Raw genomic sequence first — 24,922 nt, forward strand, 5'->3', positions numbered from 1 at the left:
CTCCTCCTCTCAATTTCTCCCTTCCCTTCCCTGCCCTTCCCACTTCCAACCCCCGCCCCTTCCTCCTTCCCTTCCATCCTTCTCTCTCTCTTCCCTTCCCCCAGGCTGGGCCTAGAACTTGAGGTGACTCTCCTGCCTCACTCCTGAGTGCTGAGGTTACAGACATGTGCCACCATGGGCTGCAAAGTGAACTTTTAAATAACAGTTGTCTGTCTTGAATTTCCTTGACAAACTTTTCAGTGTCATAAAACGTGCTTCAACTTCTAGTCAAATACTATTTTAGGCAAATACAACTAAAATGGCAGAGTGGTATAGTTTGTGTCTATAACCGATTTTTTTCCCACCCCGGAACTGGGGATTGAACTCAGGCCCTTGTACTTGCCAGGGAAACGCTTATTCTACTGAGCCATCTCCCTGGCCCCAAAATTTGTTTTTGAAAAAATGTTTGAACTTTACTTTTCTGGTTTTATCAGCATATAAAAATTCATCCCCACTCCCCTAATACTCCCTCCCTCCCATAAGTTTAAACCATAACTTACAAGCACTGTCCCTGTTTGCCTTTTTGGAGCAGTGTTGATAATGAATGCCTCCTCCTCATGATTCAGGATGCTTTCTGAAATAGAGTGATGCTTATGGCTTCTTGAATGCAGGAATGATGGGTATAGCCCTCCAGTTGATAGGGATGCTTCATGGTGTAGTTCCAGAAGGATGTTTGAATGGTTACTAAATAGGTATTACTTTGCCTAAAAAGAAACATTTATAACTTTTTTTTTTTGTATTTTAGGGAGGGGTCTACAGGGTGTTTTCGGGGTGTCACTACTAGATCGGATTCAGTAGTGATCCGCCTGTTTACAGTCTCTCAAGAACTGGGATTATAGGTGCACACCACCATGCCCAGTCTAACATTTATAACTTTTAAAAATGTGTATGACAACCCTTTAATTCTATTTTTTTTTTTTTTGCGAAACCGGGGATTGAACTCCGGCCTTTGCACTTGCCAGGGAAGCGCTTGTTCTACTGAGCCATCCCTGGCCCCAACCCTTTTATTCTTGAGATTTCCCAGGCTGAGATCTCAATGACTTCACTGTTCTTGACATTTGAAAATGAACCCCTGGATATCAGGTGTGCTTTTACATGCAGTTACTGTGTTGCATCATGATCTAGCAACATCAGCACAGATATGTGCGTGGAAGATGTGGGATTCTGTGGCTTTGAAAGATCGCCGCGCAGCCCTCTGTCCCACAGGGGAGGAAGTCCTAAGCAAGGCTCCTCCAGAGAGCCCCGTGAAGAGCTGTGCCGCTGCACCGCTGCCTTTCTTCTGAGCAGTCCCTTGGTTACCAAGTTAAAAGGCTCAGTTCAGTTCGGTGGGGGTGAGATAAAACTTGGGGATTGAAAATAGGTCTGCTGATGGCAGGAGGCTGTGGTTCCTGTCCACTTCCTTGAGTTTTTGTGTTGGTATAGAGCGCGGCTGGGTTTAGACAGCTCTGGCTGGTCGGTGGCCACGTGTTAAGTAGTATCTTAGCATTCCATACTTGATGGGAAGTTGCTTGTGCTCGCTCTTGTGGGTTAAACATCCTCAAGTCGTGCACTGTCCTCGGTGAGATAGTAACACTAACCTGTGCAAAATGAGGTCTGTGTGAATGGTGTATTTGAGGGGTTATTAAGTGTTCTTTGCACTGAAGCTTTATAATTGTTTGAGTAAACTATATAATTCAAACATGAGATGTCTGAAAAAAGACAGTAAGGAATTCTCCACTCCTATCCACACTCACTCAGTCCACACACAAGAAAATAAATCATCATCCCTCTTCAGCCAGTGTCTGTCAGTCCTTCTCCTCTCTCTGGGTGGTGGTGGTGGTAGGGAACTGAACTTAGGAACTGGTGCTTGCCAGGCAGGCACAGTGCCACTGAGCTGTACTGCCAGCTTCCCCTCTCCCTTCCTCATTCACACAAGGCAAGCACACTACCCTTGAACCACATCAGCCTCTTTCTTCTATCCTGTCCTGAAAAGATTTCACTATGCAGTTCAGGTTGTACTTCAACTCACTGTTGGCCTTGGACTCACAGTGATTTTTCCGCCTCAGCCTCCCAGCGCCACCCGACCCTCGCCTTTTTTTTTTTTTTTTTTTTGCGGAACCGGCAATTGAACTCAGGCCCTTGCGCTTGCCAGGGAAGCTTTTTTATTCTACTGAGCCATCTCCCCGCCCCCCCAAACTTGATCTTTCCTGAGCCTCTGGGTAGCTGAGGATCTCAGGACCACATGAAGAATAGGACCACCTATCTGCCACTGCAGGCATGTCCCATTTTTATCCTTCAAGGATCTCTCTTTTTTTTTTTTTTCCTTTTTGAAAGAGGATCTTGCTGTGAAGTTCCGGCTGGCCTTGAGCGCACTTTCTCCAGTATCTTTATACGAACACAAATACACTTGCTATTTCTCACCCTTTTACACTTTTCTGCCAGTGAAACTTTCTCTTATCCTCCCCCCCAAGCTTTGTGATCAGATTGAAGAGGCCATTCCCTATAAAGATTAAGGTAAAGTTGTAATAAAAACACACTTAAAATCTACAACAGACTTTTTTCAAATAATACTTTACAAATAAAAAAACTAGGTAGTTATAGAATATTCTAGTTGTTACCTGTGTTCCCACACGCTCTCATGCCCACATGTCTATTTTGTTACATGACAGGGCCTCATTATATAATCCAGACTGGCCTTGAACTCACTGCTTAACCCAGGCTGGCCTTGAGGTTGTGGAAATCCTCCTGTCTCAGCATTCTAAGTGCTGGGATTCCACGTGTGAGCCACTATGTCCATCTAGTCATCTGTACATAGTATGTTCCCTACATTTTTAATTGAAGCAGTATTTTTTTTGCTCAGGAGATGAGCTTTACATAGAACATTATATATACATATATATATATATTTATTTATTTATTACAGGGTCTCACTATACAGATCAGCCTCCCAAGCACTGGGATTACAGGCTTGCACCACCATGCCTAGTCTCATTCGTGATCCAAGGGCGGGACCAGCACTGGCAAGGCACACTGGGGATTGAACCCCAGTCTCTGCGCCTGCCTAAGCAGGCGCTTTAGTCCACTGAGCTGTCTGACCACCCCTACAGCATTTCTTCTATTAGCATTAAGTAAAACATAATATCTGATGAGTGATTATTAACATTTAACTTCACAGCTACTGTATGACGTGTTTCTTAGATTTTTTCCTCATTCTTCACTGTGCTTATGTCTCTTGCACTCATTTCCTAGGATTTATAATGAGGGCTGCTCTTCTCCAAAAAAAAAAGATGCATCTGTATCTGGGAATGTTACTTTCCTTCTGATGCTGGAGATGAAATCCAGGCCTCACTGCTGCTGTACACAGTGTCCTACCACAGAGCTGTATCCCCAGCCCCAGAGAGTGGTGTTTCCTCTTTTGCATTTGAGTAATCATCTAACTGTGGACTAGAACTCTGTGGGAAGAATACTCTAGGAACAAAGTACTTTTTTCATGAACTTTCTCTTTTTTTTTGTATTTTAGGGAAGGCTCTACAGGGTATTCAGGGTCTCACTACTAGATCAGACTCGAAGTGATCCATCTGTTTATAGCCTCCTAAGAGCTGGGCTTACAGGTGCGCCCCACCACACCCAGCCTTAATTGCTGTCTCACCACACCCCCAGGGGCAGGGCTGGCCCTGCAGGCCCAGGGATCGAACCCCCTACCCCCATCCCCACCGTACCCCACCCCCCTACACCCCACTGCCCTGCACCCCACGCCCCCTGCACCTGCATGCAGGCGCTTTAGTCCACTGAGCTATTTGGCCAACCCTTCATAAATTTTCAAAATACTGCCCCATTGCTTCATAGTTTTGTTGATTCTGCTATTAAAACCTGTTGAGTTTTTAAATTCAATGTTTTTTTTTTTAAGAGTAGAATATATGGGCTGGAGAGATGGCTCAGTGGTCTAAAGCACCTACTTAGAACAAGCTTAGCAAAAGCATCAGGGACCACGGTTCAATCCCCAGCACCACATGCCAGCCAGCCCTGCCCCCTGGTGGGCTGAGCTGGCCCCTCTCTCTCTCTCTCTCTCTCTCTCTCTCTCTCTCTCTCTCTCTCTCTCTCTCTCTCTCTAATAAATAAATTAAAAAAAAAAGAGTAGAATATATTTATTGGAGGAATCTATAAAAGGAAAGCACACTCATACCCCCCTCCAATGATCTCGGTGGATGAACTCCAAATGATATAGGGGAAAAATGAAACTTCCAGCCTTAAAAGTACCTGGGATGAGTTTGTGTTCTCTAAAACTGAAGAATGAATTTAAGGAACAAATGGAGGTTAAGAGTACAATATATTTATTGGGGGAAAGAAAGCATCTGTCTGAGAGAGGGACAGAAGGGGGCCCGAGTGGGTTGTCTCCCTCCGTGTTTTAAATGTAGTAGGCTAAATTGCACACTTGGCTGCTTTCTAGTACTCCTCTTAGGACAGCCTGTGTTTAGTGTTTCTGCTTCCTTTTCTCCTGTAGCCCTCCCCTTCTTTGCTTTCTACAAGCCCCAGTGGGTGAGTCGTGTGAGTGCCCTTGGGGTGGGGTACGCTGTTGTGACCTTGGGGTGGGGGTGGGGTACGCTGTTGTGAGCCCAACAGCCCTGCTCCCTTGTCCCCAACTGATTGTCGGGGAAGGCAGTCCTCACTGACTGGGCAGCATGGGCTTTCCCAACTGCAGGCACTTAGCAGACTCTTCCTCTCACAGTTTTCCCAGGATTACATTCAGAGTTGTGTACAGTCAGGGCTATGCTTTATCCAGTGTGTATGTCTGTGCATCATGTTTCAGTGCATTTTCAAAATAAATCACATATGTAGGGCTGTGGATGTGTGTGACCAGGGGGTGGAGCAGTTGCCTAGCTACCACACCCTGTTTTGGTGGCCAGCACGGCATGCGGTACTGGGGGTCACACCTGGCTCCTTGCGCTGGCCAGGCAGACACTAGACTGCTGAGCTATTGCCATGGCCCAGCTGCACCTATATTTAAAGAGCATTAATCTGAATGCTGAGCTCCCCTCTTGCATTTCCCCGGCTTCCTGTCCGTGCCTTGTTTTCTGCCTTTCCTCAGCCTGTTGCTTTGGCAGGGAAGACTGAAAGGAAGTAGCCCTAAGGGTCAGCCCCTTTCTCTCCCATGTAGGGCTTACAGGCTTGTTACAACAACTGACATTTTAAAATAAACTTTGTAAGTTTCAGAGTGTTCTCCCACAATTTATGGAGAAGGGTGTTTTGTTTTTCTGATTGTACAGTACTACCCTTACATATGTCAGTGGAGTGCCTTGGGGTTTGATCAAGAAAAGACTCTGGAGTTCCTGGCCTGAGTGCTTCATAGGGTTGTTACAATGCATAGTGTTTTGGGGAACATGAATGATTTGTTTATTTTATGTGATGAATGACTCTTTTTTTTTTTTTTTTTTCCAGTATGTTTTTGGAGATTTTAGCCCTGATGAATTCAATCAGTTCTTTGTGACCCCTCGCTCTTCAGTTGAGGTAAGACAAAACTTTCAGTGAATACAGGAGATGTATTTATGGTTATGCTTCCATTTAACTTGCTAAATTTTTTTTTAATGAAGAATTCTGATATGTAGAAAAGTACAGGACCTGATCTAGAAATGCCCTGAACCTATCAGCTAGTACCCTAATTGCCTTACACTTTTAAAAGATAAATTAGCTCCTCATTGACACAATGGATGCCAGTGTTAGCTCTGCCACCTCACCCCCTTCTTCCCAGAGTGCACAGCTCCACCACATCTGTGGGTATGCTCCTGGCTGTGGTGTTCATCTTGCACTACTCAGACTGGACTGGACCAGACCAGACCAAGGACCACCGGGAGACTCATACCTTTAAAAGGCCAGCTAAGAGGCTGGGAGGATAGCTCTGCAGTGGCGCTTGCCTGATAAGCTGAAGGGCCTGGGTTTGATTCCTGGGACTGCATGCCATGCCAGCCCCAAAACCGTGCATGGTGATGCACTCTGTAATCCCAGTGCTGGAGAGACTGACACAGGAGGATTACTGCAAATCTGAACTGCATAGCAGGACTCTGAATCAAGAAAAGGCCAGCTAGATGATACACTGTAGTCATACTCTTGTATTTATTTTGAACTGTTATTTTCTTCCTGCTTGTAAATTTGTTATTCTTTCCTTTTTGGTACCGGGAATTGAACTCAGGGCCTCGCGCTTGCCAGGCAAGCACTTATTCTACTGAGCTATCTCCCCAGCACCTATTATAGTTATTTTTAGCATGAGGGCTCTTAAACTTTATATTTGCTGCACTATAGTAGGTGTTTTGCTGGTCAAAGGGAATAGAACTTTAACCTTATTTTTTCATTTATGTATTTGGTACAGGTTCTTACTACATGGCTTGGACTCCTCCTGTTTTCAGCCTCCCCAATGCTGATATTACAGGCATGTGGTACCATGCCTGGACTCATTTGCTGGCTCAGTGCACATGTGGCACTGGGGATTGAACCCTGGTCCCTGCACTTGCCGAAGCAGGTGCTTTGTCCACTGAGCTATCTTGCTGGCCCTTACATTTTTAACTTTAAAGTCAGATGTATTGATTTTTCTGTATTTTTAGTTTTCAAAAAAATATCATTTAGAAATTTCCCTTTCTTGAAAGAATAAAATTTTTTTAGTGTGTGACACAGGTAAAGTAGAGGCCCTGGTGTGTGTGTGCATGCGTGTGTGTGTGTGTGCAAGAGTGAGCGAGTGTGGCGCCTGCTCCACTTCCCTGTGACCCTAGCATGTTGTCTGGGGTCCCTCCAGCCCTGTCAGAGGATGCGGCGTCGCTGTTCCTGCTGGCTCTGGTGCCTATTCTGAGCTCACACACGTGTCTGTGGCCTGGTGCTAGCTTGGCCTCTGGGAGCACTCACCTGCTTTGCAGACCCTTGAGCACAAAGGTCTTTCCTTGTCTGTCATGAATATGTGATCAGCACACCCATGTGAAAACCCTTAGTGACATTTGCAGGGAATTAGACTTCAATTGCAAGTTTGTAGAACAGTTAGTGCCATCAAGATCATGAGTTTTCCTAAACATCATTTTGTTATTCATTTAGGTTTCTCCTCTTGCAGTGCTGGGCCTGGAATCCCAAGTCTTGGGGACACTGGCAGGGGTGCCACACCCCTACCCCAGCTCTTTCAGAACATTTGCTTTTAGCTAAATTAAAAACTTACAAGACTGGGCGTGGTAGCCTGCTCCTATAATCCCAGCTCTTGGGAGGCTGTAAACAGGTAGATCACTATGAGTCCGATCTAGTAGTGAGACCCTGAACACCCTGTAGACCCTTCCCTAAAATACAGAAAAACCCCACAAAAAACAAAACAAAAAAAACTTACCTGGGACATTTTTCCAATGTATATTTCTTTTGTTGTCCTTTTTCTTTTTCTTTATTTTATTTTTTTTACTTTTTGGCTGAACCGGGGATTGAACTCAGGCCCTTGCGCTTGCCAGGCCAGTGCTTATTCTGCTGAGCCACCTCCCCGGCCCCCCTTTTTCTTTTTGCAGAAGGATTTTTTTTTTGCGGGGGAGACCTAAACATGCCTTCAGGGCATTTCTTGTTTGGCAGCTGTATCTGGGTTCGAGCCAGTGCAACTTGAACCTCCCCCCTTTTTCTTTTTCAGACAGGATCTTACTCCCTGGTTCATGCTGGCCATGAACTTGTGGCAAACCTCTTATCTCTGCCTTTGAAGGCTAGAATTATAGTCATGGGCCATCATGCCCTGCTCAACTTCATATTTCAGCTGTGAAACTATTGAAAATGCAAAAAGGGGGAAAAGAGAAAAGTGTGTATTCAGTAAAATCTTAATGTTTTTTGAAACCTAGGAGTTTGTGCATGTAGGCAAGTATTCTACCACTGAGTCCCTGCCCAACTTTCTTTTTGAGACAGTGTTATGCTGTTACCAAGGCAGTACTCAAACTTACAACCCTCCTGCTTCAGCTTCCCAAACTTGGTGCTGTGATAAAAGGCATGTGCCACTAACACTCAGGCTTTGTCTTTTTTTTTTTTTTTTTTTTTTTGGCAGAAATGGGGATTGAACTCAGACCCTTGCACTTGGCCAGTGAAGCGTTTATTCTAGTGAGCCATCTCACTGGCCCTAGGCTTTGTTTTTTTACGGTAGGGTTTCACTATGCAGTTCAGGGTAGCCTTGAACTCACGTTTTAGCCAGGCTGGCTTCAAATTTTGAGCTATTTTCCTGCCTTAGCCTCCCAAGCACTGGGATTGCAGGCTCCTAGTTAACTTTTAATGGTGCGTAAGGAGCTTTTTAATAGTTTCTGTAGGGGGCAGTGAGATGGCTCAGTAGAATAAGTGTTTGCCAGGCACAAGTGCCTGAGTTCAACCCCCAGTTCCGCCAAAAAAGAAAAGTTTTTGTACTAGGCAAAATGAGCAGGGGGAGCTCACCCTTGGAGTTGGATCAGAGGCTAGGCCTGGGGGTCCCACTGAGCTACTGTGTGGGGCTAAAGTCTATGGAAAATGAATACATTTAGTTCATTGTCATTGCCATCTCTTGTAACTATTGTTACTGTTATGTTAAGGGATCTGGGAGTCTGGGCAGGAAAAGGTAAGAGTTCAATTGGGTATTGTGATCCTTTGAATCATGGGAGTGTGTGGCAGCACTTTCCAGAAACGGCGAAAGTACACTCTTCTTTGTGATTAAGGGTTTAAAAGATCTCAAGACCTGCTGGATATTCATTCATCATTCTCTCTCTCTCTCTCTCTCTCTCTCTCTCTCTCTCTCTCTCTCTCTTTTCGGTACTGGGAATTGACCTTGTGCTTGTCAGGCAAGCCCTTAATCTCCTGAGCTATCTCCAAGCCCAGCCCTTGGATTTTTATCTGATAGGAAGGTAGAAATGCACTATGTTTGTAGTCCGAAGACCTGAAGTCACCCCTCTACCATCTCACTAGCTTCCTGTGTGTTTTCTCTCACTTCTTCTTGCCTCTTTCCTCTTGTGCCTTTCCCCCCATTTCAGTTTTCATTCTTTTGTTTTTGGGTACTGGGAATCAAACTCAGGACTCATGCTTGCCAGTCGGGCACTGCACCCCTGAGCTGTATTTCTGACCCTACCCCATTTGAAAATGGAGTCTGCTTATTGACTTTACAGAGATGTTAGGGAGTCAGCTGACATCTCGTCTGATACCTGGATTGTGACAAGTCAGGACAGTAGATATGAATGGTGCATGTAAAGTCAGACCAAGCCTTTTATTTGGAGAACTAGTGGTAGTCACCAATAAATCATTTCTAGTTTAGAAATCTTAGTATAGCTGGTCAAGGTGGTATACACCTGCATCCCAGCTCTTGGGAAGCTGAGGCAGGAAGCAGGAATTTCACCCCAAGTTTGAGGCCAGCCTGGACTATGCATAGTGGTTTCAAGGCTGACTTGAACTACAGTGAGGATTGTGTGTGTGTGTGTGTGTGTGTGTGTGTGTGCGCGTGCGCGTACCTAGCGAAAGAAACCAACATGCCTAAATTTTTTCTTGTGTTTTGAGCATGCATTGAAGTTTGAGGGGGCACAGCAAATATCTGTTCCCCAAAGGCAAACAGACTAGCATAATTGGATTGAGTTCTTAGTATTGTAATTTGGGTATCTCTTTCAGGGGTGTGTATTTCCTAGGGGTGCCTGGCTGGGTTGGGGCTATGGGTGAGTCGTGGTTTTGCACTTCACTGCGTCACCAGTTGTTTGCAAGGCCTTGTGTCTCCTCCGCTGGCCCCAGGCTCCACATGCAGGGTTTCTCCTTGTGGCATGCAGAATCCAGCCCAGCTGTGGGCACCTGTGGCACCTGTGTGCAATGGGCTGTTTATCTCTTTGAAAACTACAGGGTTTGCCATCACTGATCTAGCCCTATTTATGTACTTTTTTTGCTATTGGGAATTTGATAAGGCATTTATTTTCCTGCATGAAGCCAAGAACTATTCACCCAGAATTAAGAAAGATAGGATGTTAGAATACAAAAGCGTTCTGCATTCCTGCAGAAGCCTTGCTCCTGGCAGCTCAGAGCTTTTTGTGTTTTAGTTTTTGTGTTAGAAAACTTGCCCCTGGCAAGGAAGGCTAGCCAGTAATGTAACAATTAAAACAAAATTAGGCAATTTCTGTACACATTCTTAAATATTGGTATGATTTTATTTTTCCAGTACCAGGGATTGAACTCAGGACCCTGCGCTTGCCAGGCGAGCACTTATGCTACTGAGCTATCTCCCTCGCTCCTAAGTATTAATTTTTAAAGGCAACTGATACCTTTTCTAGAGCTGTGGTGTAGTGTATAAGCCAGGGTAATTTAAAAATGAATTTCTCCAATGCAAAAAGGTGCGGTCAACTTATTTAATAAGTATGTGGGGCCTCAGCTAATGATATCGCCATTGATACTTAAGGAGGAAATGCTCAGTATTCCAAAATACCCAGACTCTCTACTGAAGGCACACATATCTCAGCTATTTGTAAATGGATAAATAAATGCAAGGGAATATAGTACACACATCCTGTAGGTGTCTGGCTGTGCTGAGAAAGTGTGCATGTGCCCATGTATACAGGGGTTAATTAAGACTGCAGTTAAGACAGATCTCAATTTGGCGTTCAAGGGGGATTTCAAGAGTAGGAAGTCCTAGTAGGCATGTGAAGCACGCCTGTAACCCCAGAACTTGGGAGGCTGAGGCAAAAGGATTGCCTTGAATTTGGGGCCAGCTTGGGGTACATAGTAATTCCAAGGCCAGCCTGGAACATATAAAAAGACCCTGCCTCAAAACAGAACAAAAGGGGCTGGGGAGACAGCTCAGCGGCCTAAGTGTCTGCCTGGCATGCACAGGGTCTGGAGTTTGATCCCCAGTACTGAAAAAAAAAAAAAAAAGAAAAACAAGGTAGGGAGCCTTGGTTCATAGGGTCCTTTATTTTTATTTTTTGGTGGTACCAGGGACTGAACTCAGGAACTTGTGCTTGCCAGGCACACTTATTCCACTGAGCTATTTCTCTGGCTGTGGGATCCTTTCAGTGCAGGGTGAAACAGTACCAGCTCCAGAAGGAAATTCAGACACACCATCGTCCCTTGAACATTGGCTTCTTCTGTCTGGTAACTGTGGGAGCAGGACCCCTCCTTCCTGAGGTGTTGAATTCAGCAGCAGTGGTGTCTGTGGCTCAGCATGGGTGCTGCCGTATCCTGGGTCTGCATTTCTGGTCAGTGTTGTCTGGTTAGTTTTTCATTGCTGTAATGAAATGCCTGAGGCAGGTTAACCATAACCTTCCTGTTTTTCAGCCTCTCAAGTACTGGGGTTATAGGCATGTGCCACCTTGCCCAGGATCAGGCACATCTCAGCACACCCCAGGGGCAGGGCTGGCACAGCAGGCTGGGGATCCTGGCCCTTGCATCTGCCTAAGTAGGTGCTTTAATCCACTGAGCTACCTGGCTGGTCCTGTTCATTTCTTGATAACAGCCATTCTTTCTGGGATGAGATGGAATCTCAGTGTTGTTTTAACTTATATTTCTCAAATGACCGGTGATATTGAGCACTTTTTCATGTATTCATTTGCCCTTTATATCTCTTCATCTGAGAAGTGTGGATTCATCTCAGATGCCCAGTTTTGGATCAGGCCTTTAAATTTAGGGTGTCTGATTTTTTTTTTAAATTAAGAGTGTTTCTTGATGTTACAATGATTTCTGTGTAAGCAGAGTCCATTCAGACCCTTTGTGTGTGTGTGTGTGTGTGTGTGTGTGTGTAACTGGGGATTGAACTCCAGCCCTTGCACTTGCCAGGGAAGTGCTTATTACACTGAGCTATCTCCTCAGCCCCTCAGCCCCTTTTTTGTGCCTCAGAATAGATGTCTATCTCTAAGGCCCAGAGTGTTGTGACTGGAAGCACAGGCTTTCTAGTGCCAGCACGAGTTGTGCATTGTGCTCCCCAGACACCTATGATGCTGCCCTCGCAGGTGCTGCCCTTGCTGCTTTGGTTTGCGCTGTGAGGGCCACGCTGCCAGCCAGGTGGGGTGGAAACCACGGTCAACAGCCCTGTGATCCAGTGTCCCTCCTATGTGGACTGTCCCCTGGTGGGAGAAACGTGTAGCTCCAAGTACTGAGGCCTGGGTTCTTTGCCAATTACTGTTCTTGTTTTTCTTAGCTTCTGGTTTGCTTTAGTTCTCAGGAAAATTTAAGGGGTTATTGGGAAGATAAGCTCTTATATTTATAATGATTGCAGTGTCTTGCTGGAAGTTCATAAAACAGTAGTTTCTAAGCCTCAGCAGGCTTGAGAATTGCCTGGCCTGGAGAAATGCTACCCCAAGGTGTTGTGCTGTTTTTGTTGCCTTCAGATAGCAAAAATTTTCTGTTTACTTTATCTCTTTTCTCATGCCAAATATGTCCACATCAGGTATTCTCAGCTCTTGAATAAATATGAAATGGCTAGGAGGGAGAAGTATTTGAGAATTTCACAGAACTTCCGCTTTTTACAAAGAAGCCAGACTTGTGCTATTTGTCTTCTCTCTTCCAAACCAGAACTGTGATGTTAAGTATTAATTCCGTTATTTTAGGACATGGTGTTGGATAGGGAGTCTCAGTTCTGAGACCTCTTCTCCTGGAGGGCTCTCCCTTCTGACCTGCCAGGCCCTGATGGTGAACAGGAAGTGCAGGTGGCCACTAGTGGGCAGACCAGAGTCGGCTCCACCACAGCAGCCGAGAAGGAACTGATTCTTGCACCTATGGAGGTTATTTCCTTAGCCTTATTTTCAACCTGTGTAACAATGGTGAATGTTGGACTGCAGTCCTTTAGTGGTTATCCCCTCAGGGTAATGAAGATAATGCTGTTTCCTGACTCTCTGCGTGCCATTCTGGTAACAGAAATGTCCTGAGAAAAAGCTGCTTGAGTTGAGTTTTAATGCAGAGTCATCTAGATGCAGTAGCACATGTTGTGTGTTAATGTTCTGTTGTATTGAAATGTGTTTTCCAATTCCCTGTGCAGCTCCCTCCGTACAGCGGAACAGCTCTGTGTGGCACTCAGGCTGCGGACGAACTGCCTGATGGTAAGCTGGTCTCTCTTCCTCCCTCACTGAGAGCTGCTGGGTGGGCAGGCTGCCAACAGATGGCTTTCTCTTGGCTCAGATTTTGAAAGCATTTCCTTCCAGCTTGGAGTTCTTGCAGTACACTGTAGTAGATTTAATCTCTGGAGCACTCTGTTGGGTTTGCTCTCTACCTCGAAAGTGTCAGGCAGTGAGATTCAGCAAATTGTTCTTTCTTAGCAGTTCTCAGTGCTATAGGTATGTCACTTGCCGCCCTTGACATGGCCACGAGTGCACGCTCTGAAGGGGCTATCTTGTTGCTGCACTGCCTGGGCCCAGGATGGCTAGCCTGGAGCTGCGTGCTCCTTGCACCTGAGCAGCTGAGGGCTCTCCTTTTCACAGTTTACACTCTAGTCTGGCGAGATAGCTTAACGGTCTAAAGCACCTGTGTAGGCAAACTAGGCAGGTGCAAGGAACTGTAGTTCGATCCCTGGCACCACATGCTGTGCTAGCCCTGCCCTCAGGACAAGCTGAACTGCCCTCGTCTGCCAAAAAGCTTACACTCTCATCCCATCTGTCACAGGCCTCTGGGGAATTCAGGTGACTCCCCTGGGCTGGGTGGACTGCTGGGCTGGCTGGTGCGTATTGAGGCATAGCCATTGGTGTGCTATGTGCACTCCAGCACTGACGTGCCCGGGCAGTCTGGCTTATAGGAAGGGCCCTTGTGGGCTGCAGAGTAGCTGGGGGGAAATGTCTTCTGGGGAAGCCTGGGACTTGGAAGCTGAGTTTTGTGTGGTCAGACTTGGGAGGAGTTTATTTACAGTTTAGGTTTGGATATAAGCTTAAAGAGATTAAACCTTTTTTGTACAGTAGGATCAGTTTGTTTTGTTTTAGTAACATCAGTTTTATAAGAAGCAGTACTATGGGAGAACATAACAGACAGCAGATTTCACAGCAGCTTAGGATAACTGTTACAGTAAATGAAGCTCTGGGGTCCTGCAGCCAGCCATGCAGCCTCCCAGCTGCCTCTTCCCCAGTTGAGGTCCAGCCCTGGCCCCCTCCTGCACCTGTGCAGGTCCCTGCTATCTTCTGAGCTATGCACTTGGACATAGGCCACACTCTTGTGTGCTTGCAGGTGTCCCACAGCCTTCATTACCTGGGACTTCCTTCTTTGTGATTCCTAGTCCTGGGTGTTGTATCTCCACCCTCATTCTTCCCTCCTTCCAGGCTATGTCCCTTTTCAATCACTGCTTCTTGACTCTTTCTCCATCTTCTGTTCTCTTCTGCCATAGTCCATCTTTTACTCTGTTGAAAGCAGCTGAGGCTGTTGCCTGCCGGCATGCTCAGTGACAGGCCCACCAGAAGACCATTGCTCTGAAGCCTCTGTGGTTCACCCCACTGTGTTTTAGTTCCTTTGTCTCTCTCACAGCACCTTGCCACTCAATGTCTGATCGTGACTGCCTTGTCTTACACTGTATCCAGCCATGCTTCTGATGTCTGTTTGTCTGTCTGCTGCACCGTGTGTATCCAGAGTCTTGTGAGCCCTCAGTGCATTTGTTGCATGGATGCTGTAAAATGCTTTGTTGTGCCATAGCCCACCAGCACCAGCTACTGCAGGCTGCTGCAAGGGGAATTCACTATGGCGTCCACCTTTGTACATCTCCCTTTTTTAGACAGTTCTGAAAGCTTATTCTTACCCTGTCTCATCCACTTATCTTTTAGGTTCCACTGACCTCTAGCTTCTGATTAAAATCGGTTATCTTTTCCTGTGCCCAGATTTTTTTTTTTTTGTATTTTTAGGGAAGGGTCTACAAGATGTTCAGGGTCTCACTACTGCATCAGACACATAGTGATCTGCCTGTTTACAGCCTCCCAGGAGCTAGGATCACAGGTGTGGGCCACCACGCCCAGTCTCAGTTGCTGTCTCAGGGTGCCCCTGGGGCAGGGCCTGCTTGGCAGGCCCGGGGACTGAATCCCTGGCCCTTTAATCTGCTGGACTTTTGGCTGGCCCTCAGAAGAATTATTTTATAAAGATGTTCATGGCTTTATCTCACCCATCTTTTGCATTGTTATCCTGTCACTTAGGGTGTTTTGTTTTGTTTTGTTTTGTTTTGTTTTGTTTTGTTTTTTGTTGGAACCAGGGATTGAACCCAGACCCTTGCGCTTGCCAGGGAAGCACTTAATTCTTCTGAGCCATCTCCCTGGCTTCCTCTGTCACTTAGTAAAAATAAACTTCCCAAGCAAAGATCTTGCCTTACTAATTAATCTCAGTTTCCCACCTGCCACTCAGGCCACTGCTGTGTATATTGCAGTGAGCACCCTTTGAGAAATGCTGCCCTAGGGTGCTACTTTAGCTTAGTTGATTCCCTTTCCCAAAGAAAACTACTGTCAACAGGACCTAGCTGGCTGTTTAGACACATTTGCCAGGTGTGGCGGTGCACACCTGTAATTCTAGGGTGTGGGAGTCTGAGGCAGGAGGATTGCTGCAAGAGCAAGGCCAGTATTCTAAATAGATAGTGAGACCGTTTATCAAAACAAGAAAACCACAACCAAAGAAAGCTGTGTTGTAGGCTTCCTTCATTGCTCTGGCCTCCCAGTTGGGCTATCAAGTTCCCAGCCTACAGTGCATGTGTGTCCATTTCAAGCGTTCTTTGTAAGAGAGGGCCTGTCCTGGCTAGGAATCTGCCTTCTAATAGTGTACCCACTGTGTTGGGTAAATGCTTTGGAAGTGGCTGTGACAGAGCAAAAAAGTTTTGTTTGTGTCTCTTCACTTCCTAAACATTTTATGCCCTAGATAAGATTGGGAATTGAGACTGGAAGCCCTGTCTCTGTTGGCAGTCATCTGTCTTCACAAGCTGCCCAGCACATTGCATGCTCATTCTTAATGTGATTTCCCAGTGTACCCTGGTCCCAGAGGCAACCCCAACCCCCAGCACTTCTTAGGCCATTCATTTCAGCCCAGGTGGTGGCCAGCTCCAGACACAGGGACTAGGAGTGCCTGGAGAAGACGGACAGCTGCCCTGGTGGTACAGGCACTCCAGTATCGCTTAATCACCAAAGCTCTGCTCCTGTTGCCAGGTCACTGAATGAATTGGTCACGAACTGAGTGCTTGTACATAATATGTACATTGCAACATTCAGAACAAAGAAACAGGAAATGCCAACTTGATGACTTTGCTTTACTTTGCATAACTTTGTTTATTTTTGGCAGTACCAGGGTTCGAACTCAGAAACTTGTGCTTGCCAGGCGAGCACTTATTCCACTGAGCTGTCTTCCCAGCTGCTGCGTAACTCTTATGTACAGCACTATAATCTAAAACATGGAACTGTATGGACAGTAGAATCAGCAAAAGTTGCAGTGCTGTATAAACAGGGTGTGGCTGCACAAAAAAGTCACTGAGGCTGTATAAGCAAAATGTGCACAACTATACCAAAAGGCGGTCAGGTTAGCAAATGGTTGTTAAATAAGTTGTTAACAAGGAGTATCTGTAGTAACTGACAAGTTAGCTTTTCTTTGGTGATTCTTTTAGAAGTAAGAAAACAAAAAATAGTGTCCGGAGGAGTCAGTATCCTTTTTTTTTTTTTTTTGTGGAACCGGGGGTTGAACTCGGGCCCTTGGGCTATCCCTGGCTATAATAAGCCAGGGAAGCACTTACTTTACTGAGACATCTGCCCGGCCCCTCAGTACCCTTTTGGTGGCAGCACGTGGTGATTACACCTTGCTACTCAGTGTCATCATCCTCTAGCCTCTTCTAAGAACGCTTGTTGACGACATCAGACCTCTTGTTCCAGCTGTGAAGTCCAAATGAATGAAGACTCAAGAGACTTGGGTTTTGTCCCCTGTCCTCCTCCTGACCACTGGTGCCACATAACTGGTGCCTCCCCCCCAAAAAAAGCTTCTAAAGGCCCTTTCAAGGGACAGTGAATTAAGGTCTCCACAGTAGAAGGTCATTCTTTTTTTTTTTTTTTTTTTTTTTGGTGGAACTGGGGAATTAAACTTGGGCCCTTGCGCTTGCCAGGGAAGCACTTACTCTACCACGCCATCTCCCTGGCCCTTAGAGGGCCATTCTTTAGCAGTATGATTCTTTTTCTTTGCCAGCTCTCAGGGCAGGGCTGGCACGGCATGTGGTGCCCGGGATTGGACCACCGTGCCCTGCAGCTGCCTAAGTAGGTGCTTTAGACCGCTGACCTACCTCACTGGCCCCAGCAGTGTGATTCTTTACTTAGAAGGTGTGCCTGAAAAAAAAAAGATTAGACCCTTACGTTACACCTAAAGGTATCTTTGGTTAATCACTAAAAATGAATCCCAAAGCACATGTCCCTTTGTTAACTTCAAACCTAGAACCTCTTCATCAAATGTGAAATAGCACATTGTTCCAAGTCTTTTGAAGAAACACAACTGATTCTGCTATTGTCTTATTTAGAAGATGTGAACTATGACAAAAATATACATGCTAGCACGGATGAAATACTTAGATTTTGTTCACCGTGAAGAAATACTGAAAATTTCCTGAGAAGTTTTTAAATGTTTAGAGTCCACATTTATCTTTCAGTATTTGGGAAGTGTCTTCACTACTCATGAGCGAGTCCGTGTGAAATCATTTAGAAGCTGCTCATACTGGCAGTGGGAGGGCTGCTTCCAGCGCTGTCTTAGGACGGTCTGTGCAGCCCTCGTCTGCGCAGGCTTCCAGGTCATTCGCGCCACAACACTTAGGTTGTGCTAGCGAGAGAACCGTCCAGCCCCGAGTTCTGTGTCCTTCAGCCATGACCTTTATAAAGCTTAGTTGTCCAAGATGCATATTGTTTTCATAAGCATAAAATAAGCCTTGTAGTAGAGTTGTGAGTGCCGTGTGCGCCCTCATTGAACCCAGGTGAACATGTGCTTTCCCCCAGTCTGCTTCCCCTGAACAGTGGGGTTTTAATTAGGACAGATTTATTTCAGTTTGTCTTCTGAAAATTTTTGTTAATTCCCCAGAAAGAGTTAAAGAGGACAGGCTTCTGTTTTTAACATCCCTAATTAAATATTTTATAGAGATTACTTATTTTTAGCAAATTATGCAGCATAAAAATAAAATATTTTATTAAGAAAATAGTCCTTTTTCAGTTTTCAGATGAAAGTGACAATTTGTACTTTTACAGTCTGTAGATTGCTGTCTTAGTGGGAGATTTGCTAACTTTTTTCTTTCTAAATAGGACAAGAGTATCAGAGAATTGAGTTTGGTGTTATTGAAGTAATTGAATCCAGTGACACTCTGCCGAGAACGCCCAGCTACAGTATTTCAAGCACACTGAACCCTCAGGCCCCTGAATTCATTCTTGGTTGTACAGCTTCCAAGAAGACCCCTGATGGACTAGACCAGGAGGTGAACTCCAGCCCCCTCGACCGCTCATACGCGGGCCCAGCCCTGGCCCACAGCTCACATGCTGAGGCTGAGGCTCTGGAGAGCACCAATGGCCCAGGTGACCTGGGACAGAGGGAGCGCAAAAGGAAGAAGAAGCGGCCGCCGGGGTACTACAGTTACCTGAAGGACGGGGGCAACGAGAGTACCTCCTCAGAAGCGCTGGTCAATGGCCATGGCAACTCAGCAGGCCCCAGCGGGGTGGGTGCTGAGGATGCAGAGTTTATGGGAGACGTGCTCCCACCACTTTCGCCTAGGACTTGTGACAGCCCTCAGAACCCCACGGACTTTATCAGTGACACTGTGCCTGACGGTCCTTTCCCCAGAGCTCTTGACAGCACTTCGAGGACCGTGGGGCAGCCTGAGGGCTGTCGCGGGACTGATTTTAGTGAGCAAGCCTGCTTCTCTGCAGAGCACCTGCTAAGGACAGCTGTGGCTCCACCCTGCGCTGCTACCGATACTACTGAGAACCTTGGCATTGCCAACGGACAATTACTTGAATCCTCGGGTGTGGGCACAGCTGCCAATGGGGAGCTGCATGCTGTGGAGAGCATAGAGTTGGACGCAGCAAAGCTGGAACGCGCATCCCCTCCTGCCAACAGCGCCGGCTCCATGCCCATTCCCGTTAGCCAGCCCGCCAAGTCCTGGGCCAGCCTCTTTCATGATGCTAAGCCCTCTTCCTCCTCATCCGTGGCATATGTGGAAACTAAGTGTTCCCCTCCTGCCCCATCTCCCTTGGTCTCTGAAAAGCAGGTTGAAGTCAAAGAAGGGCTTGTTCCAGTATCAGAGGACCCCGTAGCCATACAGATTGCAGGTACAGTGAACCAGGTACAGGCTGAGCACAGAGCTCAGCAGCTGCCGAGTGGGCAGGTGGTGAGGCAGGTGGGGCTCAGTCGGTGGTGGCAGGTGGTGCCCATAGTGACAGATCTCTGGGACATGAATTGGAATGGCTAAAGAGCACCTGTGTCTTAGACATTGTTTAATGCGAAACATTGAAGCAACCAAGTGGGAGGAGAGGGGTATTGTACATTTACATTAAGAAAAGGAAAAGAAAAATCCATCTCCATTACAAGTTCTTTTCTATTTATAAATTCCCTTTCTCTTTCTTGCCTCTTGTTCAAGCAATCCTGTGCCACTGTTTTACTGTATAACAAACCTGTCCTGTGTTACAGCTGCTGTATACCTTTGGTGCGATGGTCCGTTTGTATTTACTTTGTACTGCTGCTTTTTTATTTCTTAAACTGTTAAGAAAGCACTTGTGAATCATGTAGCATTTTTCTTTTTTAATAACTTCTGGGTTGCATAGATGGATTTTACTTAGTTTTAGGACACCACGGTCGGCTCTTGACAGAAAAAGGAAAAGTACAAACGTTCAGCCCAAAGCTCACATCTTCATTAATGGTAAGAAGGCAGAGCAGCATGATGCATAAGCTGTTCAGGGCGAGGCAGGGGATGGGCTACAGCAGGCTCCGTGCTCATCCGCGCCCGAGCAGCAGCCAAGCCTGCGGGTCTGTGTCTGCTGAGAGTTCTGCGGCTGGCCCCGCGTGCACTGCACTCCGGCCCCTGGCCCCGCGTGCACTGCGCTCCGGCTCACCATTGGTGGCGGTCTGGTGTGGGTGCAGCAGTGAGCTGAGATTGAACACTTTTTGAGGTGGGCAGTTTCACCAGCAACCAGACACCTTCTTCTGGTGTTGGTAGGATGACAGATACTTTTTTGAGGCATTCCTTATAGAAGTTATTTTGAATCTTTGTTTTCTGGGGTTGTTTTAAAATGAAATAACAGGGCAACCAACCATTGTTATTTTGAGATACACAATCTTGAAACAGTGATTGATTGATTGATTGATTGATTGATTGATTTGGTACAGAATCTCACTACGTCACTTAGACTTCTAGTGATCCTCCTGTCTCAGACTCCCCAGTGCTGGGATTACAGGCATGTGCCACCACACCTGGCTTTGGGGCCAATACAACATGCCCAGTGTTACGGGGCTGGCATGACATGCAGTACCAGGGATAGAACCTGGGTCCTTGTGCTTGCCAGGCAGGCGCTTAGACTGCTGAGCTATCTGCCCAGCCCCACTGCCCCTTTTAATGTGTACATTAAAATCTAGTGAGTTTGAAGTCAGGTGTGGTTGCACCCTCCTGTGGTCCCAGTACTCTTCAGGAGTTAGGCAGGAAGATGGTGGGTTGGGTGGAGCCTAGCATGGGTGACTTAGCAACTTTGTGGCACCGTCTCAAAGTTTAGGAAAGGGATGGAGATTCAGAGCAGTGCAGAGTCAGTGTTCTCGCTCTGTCACCCTCCTGCACACACACAAAGGAGAAAGAGCCAGTATCTCTGTAGTCCAGGCTGGCCTAGAACTCATGGCAATCCCCCCGCCCCACACACACACCCCCTACCCCCGCTACTTCAGCCTGCTGAGTGCTGGGATTACAGGTATGCGCCACCACATCTGGCCCTAGGGCTGCTCCTTGGTCTGGTGGTTTACGTCACACAGGTACTGGCTGTCCCCCGCGGGCAGGGTTCTCAGGCTTTCTGCCAGACCCCTTAAAGTGCAGATAGCATGGCATCGACTGTTTTGCCTGAGTTAGGGAGGTGCAGCCCTGCCCTGAGCTTGCTGTTTAGCTGGCTCATGTGTTTTGCGAGTGTCCTTGCGCCTATCTTGTGGGGCCCTGCCCTAGTCTGTCGCCTGTGGTTGCAGTATGTTCAGGCCACTTTGCTGTACCCTCCTTGATCAGGCAGCCAGCAGATCAGCCTGTGTCCGTGCTCAGTGATAACAGGCAGGAGGCCGTGGGAGAGCATTTGGGACAGGAGGCAGAGGAGCGCAGACTCTGCTCCCAGCCAGTGACTGAGCCCCAAAAACCAGCCAGCGCTGCGCACCTTGCAGTGGTGTGGGTTATATATGGTAATGTGACCTCTGAGTCCTCATTTTAGGAAAACAGACTTGGCACTGGGGATCTCTGCCTTTGGCCCAAATTTGTTTTGCAACACTAAATTGCTAAGTTGCCTGGGTGGGGCTGGACCTGGAGATCCTCCTGCCTCAGCCTCCTGTAGGCATGTGGCACCCTTCTGGCTAGGAGAACATATGTGGCTGCCTGAAAATATATGTGACCATGATCTTGGCTCACACAGACATCCAAGCGCATAACCTCAGTACTACAGAGAGTTTAGAGTTCATTTGTGTTAAATCATTGGGCAACACTTCTGAGCTCTGAATAAAGTCTTGAGATGAAAGTATATTAAGCAGTTTGGTTTTTCTGTGTGTGCACAAATTTTGTGAAGAAATTAAATTTGAATTTAGCCTTTTATGTTACAAAAGTGAGAGCTCCCAAGTCACTTTGGTGGCTCTTGCCAGTGTGGCCCTTGTTCTAGGTTGCTGCATTAGCTCTTGCTAGAGATGAATGGAGGCAGGAGGGCATAGCCTTGTGTCCCTGTGAGCTCACCGCCGCTCTGGGGGCTCGGAGTACAGGGCTGGTGGTCAGGAGGCGGTGTCTGGAAGAAAGGTTGTTACTAAGTCAGCCCTGAGTGTTTCTGCGTAGAGAAGCGGCAGGAGACAGGACCACAGCAGGGCTCTGGGACACTGCGACAGCCCAGGGTAGCCGGCCCTTCTCTGCTTTGGGGGCCCCTCTCCTCACTTTGTTGTCTTGGCTCCATAATTACTCTGCCTATTGGACTTTGGCTAGGGGTAAAGTAGTGAGTGGAAGTGATGATTCGTGCTGCCAGAGTGATCCTGGAGACCTGCGCTCACTCCAGCTTGTCTACAAGTCCTGGCTTGTGAGATTTAACTGTAGAATCACTCTGTTGTGACAGTTCACTTTGGTAACTGTAGGTGTTGACTCAACAGAAATTCATGTTTTGGTGTCTTTTTTTTGGCTTCTTAATACTTGTTTTTATGGGACAGGAAGCTAGCTCAACAGCATAAATGCCAACCTGGTAAGCACTAGGTCCCAAATTCGATCCCCAGTACTGCCCCCCCACAAGTTTTTTATTTATTAAAAAAAAAGAAAACATAGCACTAAGAATTGACCTGGCCTTGCTCATGTTAGTCAGATGTTATCCCACTGAACTACCCTTTTAAAATTTATTAAGACAGGCTTCACTGAGCTGCCCAGAACTTACTATCTTTTGTGCCTCAGCCTCTGGAGGAGTTGGGCTGGTCTTTGTCCTCTCGGTGGCCAAGGAGTGTGCCGATTAGCTTTGGAACATGCTGGGCAGTCCAGGAAGAGGCTCCAGGACAGCATGTTACAGGACGGCTTCAGAGTTCTGGGGTATTTGCATTGCAAAAGTCTTAGACAAGAGAACACTTAATCTGAATGTTTTTCAGTCACTTAATTTGAAATGGAACTTCAAATTCGCAAAATGTCGAGAACTTCAAGTTTTAGGGAATTTAGGTTAATTTTAAGATTTTCCAATGGCTCTTTGCCCGGTGGAACAGAGTAGCCACACACTGGTGAAGCAGCTGGGCTCTGCGGAGCCTCATGGGTGTCCTGGCTGTGGGGTAGAGCTGCCTTTAGACCAGGGGCCACATCCCATATAGTGTCCCTCACCTCACATATGGTCCAAAGCACCGATGTGGAAGGAGCAGGCAGCAGCTGTGACTGGCCAAAGGGGAGCTGTCATCTGCAGAGTCGCATGGGGGACAAGGCCAGCAGGGCCTGTTACCTTGAGCAGGGAGGACTCTGTTGTGCACTTCCAAGTGGCATGGTCTTGTTTTTCTAGTACAGGAGGTTGGACCCAGGGCTTGGGGACTGAGTTGCATCCCCATCCCCAGCCCCCCTCCTTTTTTTTTTGTAGTCCTGGGAGTTGAATTCAGGACCTTGCATTTGCTGCGCAGGCATGTATGCCACTGAGCTATATCTCCAGCCCACTCCAGCCCCTTTCTTATTTTTTTAGACAAGGTGTCACTGAGGTGCCCAGCATGTGCTCAAACTTACAATCCTCCTGCTTCGGCCTCTGTGAGAATTGGGATTCCAGCTAAGCGCTACCACATCCAGCCTGAGGCTCTTATTTTTAAGCAGCTTCATATCAAAGCAGCTTCAGTCTGCTAATTCAAGGCAGACAGAGGCAGTGTCTGCCAGTGCTGGAGGTCTTAAGCACCTTTAGGGAGGAGATTGTTTTTATAGTCAGTCAGTCTCGGGTGGAGAATCAGATTTGGGAGCAATAGAAAATACGACAATGGAATGAATCTGTCTTAGTTGTTAAAGACCACTAGAGAGTTGCCCCAGCGTGCTTTCTGACAGGGTGCTAAGGCTTGAGAGGAGCGCCTTGCCCCAGCAGGCCCGAGTGACCTTCGCTCATCTCCCATCTCCTTGGGCTAGCACTGTGTGTCCCTGTGGGGGTCCTTTGCAGTTGCTGAACACAACACTAGAGGGTGCCACAAGATTTGAATGCTGGCTGAAGCTGCTCTTCTGCCCGTTCCTCCTATCAGCAAAGGGAAGCCTGGGTTCCAGGGAAGGGGTAACGTAGAACCAGTGGCTGGCTGACCTGTGTTACTCTTTCTTTGAGTAAACACTGGGAAGAAAGGTTTATATAGCTGGCTTTAGGTTGGTTCTCCGGCCCCTCAGAGCTGGAGTGCTACAGCTGCTGTCATTCACGCATGCTGCTGCAGGCTGCAGCTGTTTAAGAGCACTAGGACACTTGTTCCCAGGTGGCCTCAGCCGTCTTCCACCCCTCTCCCCGTTGTGGTAGATTTGCCAACGTGGTTTTTCCTATAACTGAAACTGAGTCCAAAGTGCTCTGGACTATTTATGATCAGGTTTTTGAGTTTGTTAGAACAGTTGAGCCAAATGTGGTGGTGCACACCTATAATACTAGCACTCTGGGAGGCCAAGGCAGGGGGAGCACAAGTTTGAGCCCAGCCTTGGGAACTTAGTGACTTAGCAGGATCCTTTTTAAAAATAGGCCAGGAACCTATTTCAGGATGAATACCCTGGGTTCAGTCTCAGTGCTGTAATAACAAAAACAAAACAACTCACCCTAGGAGGGAGGTTTCACACAGCTGTGCCCGGCCTGGTTGACTCCGTTCTCACCAACATGTATGCTGCACAGGAGCCATGCCCTCCAGCCTGCTCTTGCTTCTGTGCCTGCCCGTGGGACCGGAGACCAGAGGGTCCTTCTCCCACCCTGTAGGCCCGCCCCTCCCAGAGCCGTGGCCTCCAGCCGAGCCATCCTGGCTGGCTCCCTTGGCCTCGGCCTTGGCCACATCACTCCCCTTGCTCCCACGTCATTGGGACGCACACTTTTGCCCTGCAGGGCCTGGTGTGCCTGCAGGAGAAGAAAACAAAACTTGAGCACGGAGAGGGTTTGCACATGATGTGCTGGCGTCATCTCGGTACCCTACCAGTGTAGGCTGGACCTGCGGGCCTGTCCTCTGTGGCTGTCCATGTTCTCCTCAGGGTCCGTCAGCCCTGGCTGGGCCAAGCAGTCTCTGCAGTGCCTTTCAGCCTGGAGGTCAGGTCCCTCTTGCCCCTGGCCCGTGAGCTGTGCTAGAGCAGGGCCGCCACTCGGTGTCTGTG

General features: G+C 47.2%; 1 protein-coding gene across 1 annotated transcript in view; it reads left to right on the forward strand.

Moving 5' to 3' along the window:
- Positions 1-24,922, forward strand: part of Usp10 (ubiquitin specific peptidase 10) — a 70,151-nt gene that overhangs the window by 26,539 nt on the left and 18,690 nt on the right. Inside the window, exons 2-4 of the mRNA XM_023705245.1 lie at positions 5,455-5,523; positions 12,971-13,031; positions 18,201-19,220. Coding sequence (XP_023561013.1) covers positions 5,455-5,523; positions 12,971-13,031; positions 18,201-19,220 — 1,150 coding nt within the window. The remainder of the gene's footprint in view (positions 1-5,454; positions 5,524-12,970; positions 13,032-18,200; positions 19,221-24,922) is intronic.

This window comes from Octodon degus, unplaced genomic scaffold (assembly GCF_000260255.1).
Source record: "Octodon degus isolate 3935 unplaced genomic scaffold, OctDeg1.0 scaffold00215, whole genome shotgun sequence".
Classification (NCBI taxonomy): domain Eukaryota; kingdom Metazoa; phylum Chordata; class Mammalia; order Rodentia; family Octodontidae; genus Octodon; species Octodon degus.